The sequence below is a fragment of the Sprattus sprattus genome (assembly GCF_963457725.1).
Source record: "Sprattus sprattus genome assembly, chromosome: 20".
Classification (NCBI taxonomy): domain Eukaryota; kingdom Metazoa; phylum Chordata; class Actinopteri; order Clupeiformes; family Clupeidae; genus Sprattus; species Sprattus sprattus.
Window position 1 is genome coordinate 23387745 of NC_137918.1, and position 10000 is coordinate 23397744.

The 10000-nt window shown below is 41.9% G+C and overlaps 1 protein-coding gene across 1 annotated transcript in view; it reads left to right on the forward strand.

The window, feature by feature from the left end:
- The window catches only part of fbxo41 (F-box protein 41), a gene marked incomplete at both ends in the record, with an annotated part of 45962 nt that extends 43369 nt beyond the window's left edge, over positions 1–2593 (forward strand). Inside the window, 2 exons of the mRNA XM_080859656.1 lie at positions 238–353; positions 2531–2593. Of these exons, the coding sequence (XP_080715782.1) occupies positions 238–353; positions 2531–2593 (179 nt within the window). The remainder of the gene's footprint in view (positions 1–237; positions 354–2530) is intronic.
- Between the last annotated feature and the right edge of the window lie 7407 nt (positions 2594–10000).

The window sequence follows — 10000 nt, forward strand, 5'->3', positions numbered from 1 at the left end:
CCCATTGAGGTCCTGGACTGAAACTGGATTCTGCTTCTCTTCTGTGAATGTCATGCCTTTCTGACAGGTGTGTGTGTGTGTGTGTGTGTGTGTGTGTGTGTGTGTGTGTGTGTGTGTGTGTGTGTGTGTGTGTGTGTGTGTGTGTGTGTGTGTGTGTGTGTGTGTGTGTGTGTGTGTGTGTGTGTGTGTGTGTGTGTGTGTGTGCGTGTGTGTGTGTGTGTTTCTTCTTTCTGACAGGTGTGTGTCGTAATCTGAAGTCCATCGTGGTGCAGATCGGCATTGAAGATTACTTTGAGGACCCCAACAGCCCAGAGGCCAGAAAACTTTTCGAGGAGATGGTCAACAAGCTGCAGGTACAGTGAGCAGTGTGGTGGTGTAGTAGGTTAAGGTAACATTACATTTAGGATCATTTCATTGGAGGTCATGTCAGATTCAACCCTTAAGTTTGTGGGCCAACAAGATGTAAGCGCAGAGAGCAACATGTGCTTTGTGTGTGTTTGTGTGTTTTGTCTTGTGATATGATAAGCCACAGGTTCACAGTGGGATGACATGAAAGTACAGTATATGTTCAATAGGCACTTTGAAATCAGTACCTACTGATGGTCTGAAATTATGACAAAATCAAGATGAAAAAAGAATGAAATTGCTACAATTCAAATAATAATTGAAACAGCGAAGCAGTCATGCAAGTCACAACTTGTTTGGCTTAATACCTTATGATGATGTGGTGTTTGTGAAGTAACCTATAGGGCCTAGGAGAAACAAATAAAGAACCAGGGTGGATTTAAATGGAGGCTTGTGGCACACCACAAGAAAACAGATGGAAGAAGGACACAAACTTACAAACTGATCACAGAGATAGGATGTTAACCACTCGAGGACAATCCCAGAATTATAAACACTGTTTGACAGATAGTAAATATTAAATAGGACACTTAAATAGGTCTTGCAACAAAAGATATAGCACTGACCTGTATCGCATGCCACCAAGTTATTTGTGACAGAAAAGCAGTGACAGAATCAAACGTCTGGATTTACACAATTATGAGACACCCAGTATCTCAATGCACTGTTATGTGAGGCATTTGATTTCCACCCTCCACTGATGTATACATAACCACTTGAGGTAATATTCTCTATTTGTAGCGAGGGCCATAGGTATATGCAGCAAATTCTCTCCTTCCACACAGTAATTTCAAGACACAACTGGTGTGAAAACAAAGACATCGCAGTTTGTCATTCACACCAGATAGTTCTCAGTTTAAAATAAGCTGTAGCCACAGTTTTGTCCACAGAGCTCTGTGGACAAAACTGTGGCTACAGCTTATTTTAATCGAGAACTACAGATGGGCCAGTTTTAGCAGAAGCGCTATCATCTCAGAAGGCGTTGGGTTTCCTGTGTATGTGTGTGTGTGTTCTCAATCTCAGTGAGTAGCTCAGGCAGCCAGTGTGTGTGTGGGAGGAGGCATGGCGGTGAGTCCGTGAGTTTCACCAAAGTACCCTTTGGATCCGCGGCGCTGGGCACAGGAAGCTGACACTCAAAGACGGGGTTGGGATTGACCTGAGAGGAAATGATGCGCTCAAGCAAAGGGCTTGCATAGAACCGCCGCCTACGGTAGGGAACGGAGGGGATGAGCACTCTTGATGTTGCTTAGACACTCTCTCTACCCAGGCTGGTGAGTCAGGAGAGGCATCCCTTCCTCTGTTCATGAGTCATGCAACTAGGCGGTGAGAACACAGAGTAACTCCACTGTTAGTCTTAGATTCTTCTCATTCTGTCCTTACAGGGGTCTGGGATTGTCCGGTGTGACTTCTGGGTTGAAGTGCCCTATTGATTCTTTCCAGTTTTACTGAGCTTGCAGCCAGTGTTATACCTGAACGCGTTCATTGAACGAAAGTTCATGAAATCATTCATCATTTTGGTGAACGTGAACTGAACGTATGTATTAATGCCTGATGAAAGATACTGTGTTATTGTGGTGTCTGTGAACGGCACGTTCACTCTTTTTAATTTCGTTCAATAAGGTGCCAGATTTCTAGAGACTTCCAGGCAAAAAATACCCCATTTGCAGTCCTGTATCCAATCGCTGCGTGTGCTTTCTTCTACTGTTTAATCCTGGCAAGTTTGAGAGCGCCGAAGTTGCGTAGAGGCCGAGAGCGATATTGCAGACATATAGAGATTTAGAAAAATGATAGCTCGCAACATATTGAAAAAAAGAACTGAACTAGTTAAATTTTTGGAGCTGTGAACTTAGTTCAAAATTTGTAATTATGAACTATGAGCTGAACTAGTTCATTTTAAAATGTGTGAACTATGAACTGAACTAGTTCATGTAGAAAGTGAACTTTCCCAACACTGCTTGCAGCTCTATTCCTTACGCAACACCTGTAGGCGTTTTTTGTGCTAGCATTACAAATTCCATCAATGCATCCACACCGAGTTGTTCCTGTTCTTGTTCTTGCTGTATTGTGTTGACTGTCTCCCTGTGCCATCAGTTTCTTGCTTCATGCTGTTTTCTCAACCTCCCAGGCACTGAAGAAGCGTCCAGGCTTCTCGAAAATCCTCCACGTGAAAGCTGACGGTTTATGCTAACCCTCTGCGCTGTGCTGAGAGCTAGTTCTAGGCGCCACCACACCTGCCCCTGACTCCACGGCGCCGCCGCCTGGAGGGTGAATGTACTGCACTCAGAGAACAGACTCAGAAGGGAGGAAGGCAACACACCTGAGGGTGACTGAGGATTGGAACAGAGCCCCATTCACACAGAGCAGAACACCAACACTTCAACATCATTTTGAACCGACTTCAGTGGACAATCTTGGTCTTCTTGACTTCTTGCCAAGCAGACCTTACACACGTAAACTTCATTATCAGTGTGAGACTATGATGCTAGATGACTTCATAGCACACATCCGCAAAACTGGGAAACACAGAATTACAAAAAAAAATCGAAATCAATAGTTTTCTAGTAGACTGATGGTTGCATCTAATGTCTTAGGAACGTTTCTCTGAAAGAGCACATGTTCAGATTGCAGACGGAATGGCAGTGTGTGTTGGTTTGCATCGACCGGAGTCAGGAGTGCTCGCCCTGTACGTACTACAAGCGACTTACAATTTCCTCTGTGCTCATCCTCAGCACTGGCTGTCTGGCTGAATAAACAAAGACAGTATGTGAGTGTGTTTGTGTGTGTGTGTGTGTGTGTGTGTGTGTGTGTGTGTGTGTGTGTGTGTGTGTGTGTGTGTGTCCCTCTGACTCAGTGTACTGTATATGTGTAAAGAAAAAACAGAAAACACTGGAACCTAACGAACAGTAGTGACTGCACTTACTTAATCATGAACCTGACCGTTTGTTTGTGTGGGTGTCGTGGAACCCCATGACGTGAAAAGACCTAAACAAAGTCAAACAAGAAAACACCAGCTTTAGACTCGGTTGGAAGGAATCTGCAATATATTTGTTAAGTGAGTTTTCTGAAGGTTAAGGAGGTCCATCTTGAGGGTGAACTGAGTGTGGGTGTTCAGCTATCCTCCCCACCCTTCTCTGAAGAACAGCCCCCTTAAGCTGTCCTGTCCTCTGCATTTGCCATACCATTCTTGCCAGCAGTATGTGCTCTGCTTTTACTAACGTCTGTAGAGGAATGATTGGTTGACTCACCACAGGTTAAGGTCATCTGTAGAGATATGATTGGTTGATTCACCACAGGTTAAGGTCATCTGTAGAGATATGATTGGTTGATTCACCACAGGTTAAGGTCATCTGTAGAGATATGATTGGTTGATTCACCACAGGTTAAGGTCATCTGTAGAGATATGATTGGTTGATTCACCACAGGTTAAGGTCATCTGTCAGTTTAAGCTTTAAAAGGCATAATGCATTTGCATATAGAACAGATGCCTTTTATACTGCGACTGCACAAATGCCTCATAGGCACCGTTTTTCAGTGACATTATGCCCACTGTACCAAGCACAGTGGTGACGCACTATAGACCTTAATGGGCTCACAATATGGCTCCTGTGAGAAGCACTATAGACGTTAATGGGCTCACAATATGGCTCCTGTGAGAAGTGGGCTGCCAAGCCAAAGGAAGTATCAAGCTGATTTGAAAAAAAAGGAGGATGGCGGTGTTGAGGACAGTCTGTTGGCTTCAGCTTTGGTTCCTTCTTCTGTTGTCATGTCTTATTGTTTCCATGGCAACACACCCACTCATTATTCAGTGCACTCATAGATTGTGAGCCATCGTGATCTGAGCCAGTACCCAGTACCCAGTGCTTTAACGGACACCACAGTGTCCACAGGACCTCTGGCTGAAGCACATAGCTATATGCAGTATGTACAGACATTGCTTGAATTTGGGTCTGTATTTGGATCTTACAACACACCAACGGGTTAACAAAGAGGCTAGACTTTTGTTTTAAGGCATCATAGACTTAGACAAATATGATCAGCCTCTATGCCTTGTTGTATGTCCTGTGTTCATAGACTCCTCTTATAGACGCAGACTTCAGTCGGGCAGACCGCACTGGCTTTCTCATAAGGACTCAACAACAGAACAGAATTCTGAAATGTGACGCTATGTGTGAGCTGAGGTGCTGTGTGTGTAGAAAGACTTGTCTGTCGTCCAATATAGTAAAACCATAAGTGTCATATTGCTTGTAATTCTTTTCTACTTACTGGACGACATGCAGAATTGTTTGACTTTAACTCCTTCAAAGGCAAAAACTCAGAAACGGATGCAATACGACAGGACAGGTATTCACTCTGTCAAATGCATTAACCGCCAGGCAATGGTGCTCCTTCCTCTCGGCCAATCACTGATCATCTCATACGATTTCTGACCAATAGGTGCAGGGCATCCAGAGAGGCCAGCAAACCTACTTTTGATGTGTCTGCTTCAAGTGCTTGAGTCCAGGGAAGACTTTCCACAGCGCAGCACTGTACTTCCTGTCAGCACCGTACTTCCTGTCCTAGAATACTCTGCTGGGGTCTGATAATTACCTGAGGTTTCCATGGGTGAGGCGACATTAAAGTGCTCTGATCGAAACATTGTAGGCTGCATAGTCACTACTGACTTCTGGCACATCAAGTCAAGTGTAACTGCAACTATTACCCACACTGCTCACATAATCCAGTGCACCAACACAAAGAGGACGAGGACAGGGGCAGATGGAACAGGTGCGCTGCCCTCTGCTAGCTGAGCCCGGGCACAGCGCTAAACCATGGCTCTGAGATGAGACCAGACGAGACGACTCCTTCATAGGTAGCCAGGTTGGACCGCTCCAGGAGCCCATGCATTGACCTTTCAGTTACTAGTTCAGTTACCACAGACAATCTGTCCCCTGAAGACTTTTAAAAAAAATTATCTGTAAATATATATATATGTTGTTGATTAAGGAAATTACTCAAGGTCAAGGTCTTAGAAGCCAGAGGTCAGAGGTCAGCTCGGAGCAAGAAGAGGGACATGGTTCTGTCCAGTGCTTAGGAACCAAACTGGAAGGAACTATATCAACATGGCATATTGTAAAGAGTAGTGTTGAATTTGCAGTATGTCATGTACTATAGATAATTTATATTATATGTGGAATCAAAAAAAGAGTTATTTAACAAAAGGATGAAATTATTTGAACTATTTATTTCTATAAGAGAGATGTCTATAATGTTGGCATGTTTGTGTTTATACATCATGTTGCCTTCTTTACTGTTCTGCTGTAGTGGGTAGACCTGTCGATGTAAAAGCTGAACTGCTTGCTGAGGTTTTTATGATGTTTATTTGCGGGTGATCAGTTGTTGCACCGCTGTGAAAAAAAAAGAGACAATTCAAACGTCGAGTATTCTAGTGTGATTTTGCTGTTTTAATGCTGAGCTCTCTGTCATTATTTTCCATTAACGATGGAGGCACTTTTCATGCAGCGCTTAGAGAGGTTGGTGGTTATCACTTCTCCAAAAGACTTACACATTTCTGTTAAAGCAGTGTGATACCACAGGATTGTTGTGCTATCTCGGAGCACAAAGTCACCGCCAACATTTCTCATGCAGTCACCGCATCACGGCAACCCATACCTGCTCATTGCTAACCTCTCATCTTTGCTAAAAACCAAACATCGTTGTCATACTGAACTCTGGTGTTCTCTGCGTTGGTTCAGATCGTTTGAAGACATTGAAGGTTAAAGCTGCTCTACAGAATGAATTGAGATGCTTTGAGAGCAGCAGGTTCTGATGAAGTTGTCATCTAGTATGTTGTTCATATTCCAGGTGTGTGTAAATCATTCTTTGATCGTCATACATCTGCAAAAAGTGTTCTGCGAGTCATTCTGTCAAAATGACCAGGAATGCGATCAACTTACATGTTCCTTGCAACTATCAACTAGGTCAATAAGTATGTTAAGATAAGGTTTGAAATTTTCCCCCAAATATGTGTCAAGGGAAAGGGTCTTCAGAAAAGAAGGAATAGGCTAATAAATCAGTCATGTTGCTTTTTATTTCAAGTTGGAGAACCATTTCAAGACCACCGTTCTCTATTTGCCTCTGGAGTTTAAATGTAATTTTGAGTCAAATATGATTCATAAACAGGCAGGATGTGAACTACAACTTTTTTGTCTTCTCCTCTAAGCCAGAAATTCTGTTGGACTCGAGGTGTCAGTATTGAATTGCCTTTGTGTAATACATTTACATTCAAATGAGACATTGTTTTTCCTAAAAACCAGATTTGTGCCAAGATATCATACTGTTTGTACTTCTGTCATTCTTGTACAGTACCTCTCTTACCTCTCAATGCATATCCCATGTATGAATGATTGTATTCTATTCCCATTTGTTTGAATTGTAATAATACATTACCTCAATGCATACTCGGGCAACAGAGTAAATGCATTCTTCATAAATTGTTGCTCCATTTCTCCATTGATTTATATATTGTTGTGTCATTTTTTTTTATAACAGCTCTCTGTCACACCAAATGTCATGACCCAAAGTTTGATATTTATCATATTGAACCATTACAAATATTTCTAAGTCTTTATTTACTGTTTGCTATTACTGGTATTAACCATGCATTTTGTGATGCCTTATTGAATGCTTACTCATATTGAAGACCATTTTTTGCATTAAGATACTAAATTGTATTTTCAGTGGCATGCCATTACTTATCAGGGTATTCATTTCTGTGGGAAAGTTACAAGAAATGTCATTGCTAGTATATGGGGAACAAATGTGATGCCTGAACTGGAACTTTCCATGCATTTTACATGCAGCAAGCCTGTGTTTAAGACGATGTATCACTTTAACATAATTTGAAAAGTGCTGGAGACGTCAATCAATATCAATGTCATTGAATGGTGCATATTGACTCACTGCGTGCTTTATGGTTTGCACGACAAATAATAATTGGTAGTTGCATTTACATGTCAGTATGAAATGGCTGGAGGTGAACAGCAGCTACAAAAGAGGGACTCATTTCACTGAAACACTTCAATTTTTGATTTGGTTGCTAAGATGATTGGTTGATTGTCTGGCTGTTTACGGTTGGTTTTCAGAGATGTGTGACGGAGAAAATGTCCTTTCATAATGCATACAGAACATAATGTCTGAAGCTGCACTACATCCATCCTGCACTACATCCATCCAGTCGTGTCAGGATGATGTTGGGGAATATTTTCTTTTGTGGATTAAGACCAAATACTTAAGTGATGGCTTCTGCTGAGCTCCTGGTTTTCTGTTTGCATATTAAATACTTTTTTTCAGAGCCTGTAGCAAAAAAAAAAATCCAGTGGGGAAAAAACCCAAATGTACATTTTCCAGCCTGGTGAATTAAAATCAGGAAACAAATCAACCACAGGTATCCAGACCGATCAGTTGCAAGCAAATATGTTGTATTTGAAAATATTTAAGACAAACAAATACGCCCATTATTTCTTTAATATTGTCTGCCCAATGCTAGAGTTCAGGAAATGTCTGGGATGTCTTGTACAACAGATGTATTCTTCAGGAAGGATTAGCTTTTCAAATTTTGCACTACTTCAAGTGAACATTGTTGCTCCCATTGTTTAAGACAACGGGACAGCATCATAGGGGAATTCTAAAAGATGCTATCAAAGCTGCCCTGGACCAAACTATCAACACATACTAACTGGGATGAATGGAGGAATCCTCCGACGATGTTTTATACTAATGGAGCTACTCCTCTTTGACTTCCTCTCATTGTCTGTGCTTTAATAGTGTGCAATACATACCTGCGCTCTTGGTATTGAGTTCTTAAGTGGGAAAAGGCTGCAGTATAATCTGTACAGTCTTTTGTGTGCCTAAAGTTAGAAAGTTCAGCTAATCAAAGGTATATAGGTTATGTTACTGTCAAATCAATGTGTGCACATTTGCAATAGTGTCCATAGTGCAAATAAAAGTTAGATTTTAACGCAGCTCGCTTTGTCTTTGTCCCTCTAGCTGTTTTTGTTTCGTCATCTGATGGTCAGGCAAGGCACATTGCATGACTTACTCTAAATGACTTGAGCTGTAGGGGCTGAATGAACGTACACAGTGGTGAAGTCCAGGGTATACGCAGGTATACGGAGTATACCCACTTATATTTTAGTCAGCATTGAGTATACCCACTTCTCAAAACAGGCAGTTTATCTTGTGCTGTATGGGCTGCTTAAAATAAAAATAAAAATGAGAGTGAAAAAAGAGTATACCCACTTCTCCAGGGACCACTACACCACTGAACGTACACACACACCAGACAGACAAGTACCCCTGTTGTTTGTATCATTGCGGTGCCCTCGAGCTCTTAAATGCCATGCTGTGCCAGTCTGGAGCAAATGCCCATCACAGGTGCCAATCACTCCACTCCGGGAACAGAGGGAGATCCACTGGTTTGACCCAAAGTTTGATATTTATCATATTGAACCATTACAAATATTTCTAAGTCTTTATTTACTGTTTGCTATTACTGGTATTAACCATGCATTTTGTGATGCCTTATTGAATGCTTACTCATATTGAAGACCATTTGTGGCATTAAGATACTAAATTGTATTTTCAGTGGCATGCCATTACCAGCCAGACAGATCTCAGTCTTTTCTTTTCTTCTCTTTGCTTTTTTCCTCTTTCATATTTTCAAAAATACCCCTGAAGAAATTTGCCTTTAACTTTATTCTGTAATATACACCTTTAACGTGTTGTAAATGACGCAAGCATTTTTACTGAACCTCTTCCTACCTTAGTCATCTTAAATTACATGAATTATTTAGGTCAGGAAAAGATGCTCATCACTTTGTAAGTTCCCTGGTAAACCATCACAGCCAAACAGTTTAAACACTTTAGTTTCAGGTTCAGAATGGTCCCCAAACATTCAGAAATAGTTGTTAACGACAGATTTTAATTAGATATAAAATAAGATAGAGAAAATGCTCTTCTTAATAGGCAGTCAGCATATGAATCACCACAGTAGAGGTAGTGTTAACTTGTCAGCTAATCCGTGTAGCTGAAGTGCGTGATGATCCATCTGACCACAGGGGGGCAGTAATATTCCACTTGAAACTCAGCCTCAGTCACAGAATCCCTCTCCATGTGCAGCAGTTTGCCTCGAGAGTAAACAGCCTGATAGTTGTGAAAGTGCTCTTGGCCTGCCGAGCTCTCTGGGCCTCAGATGAGCTTCTTGTGCTGACTGATGAATGTGAACAGTGATCTCAGGGGGCCGGGCTGGGACACCTGCTACAGATCCCCGGTGCCATGTTTACTTTAGTCCTCTTATCAGTGGACATGAGCTGCCTCTCCAAGGAGCGGAGGAGGAAACAAACTGCCCAGGGATCAGTTGGGCAGAGGGCACCGTCCAATCACTGCCCAGAGGAGCACAAGCTTCACACCGTGACAAAATCCTGAGTGTCTTTGCTCTAGGTTGAGTTTGGGTCCCTGTTCCATAGACTATCCATGATGCAAATTCAATCCCATTCGTAAACTGTTTGTTAGAGTGAATAAGTAGGAGTCATAACAGTACATACTACCTCAGGACTTC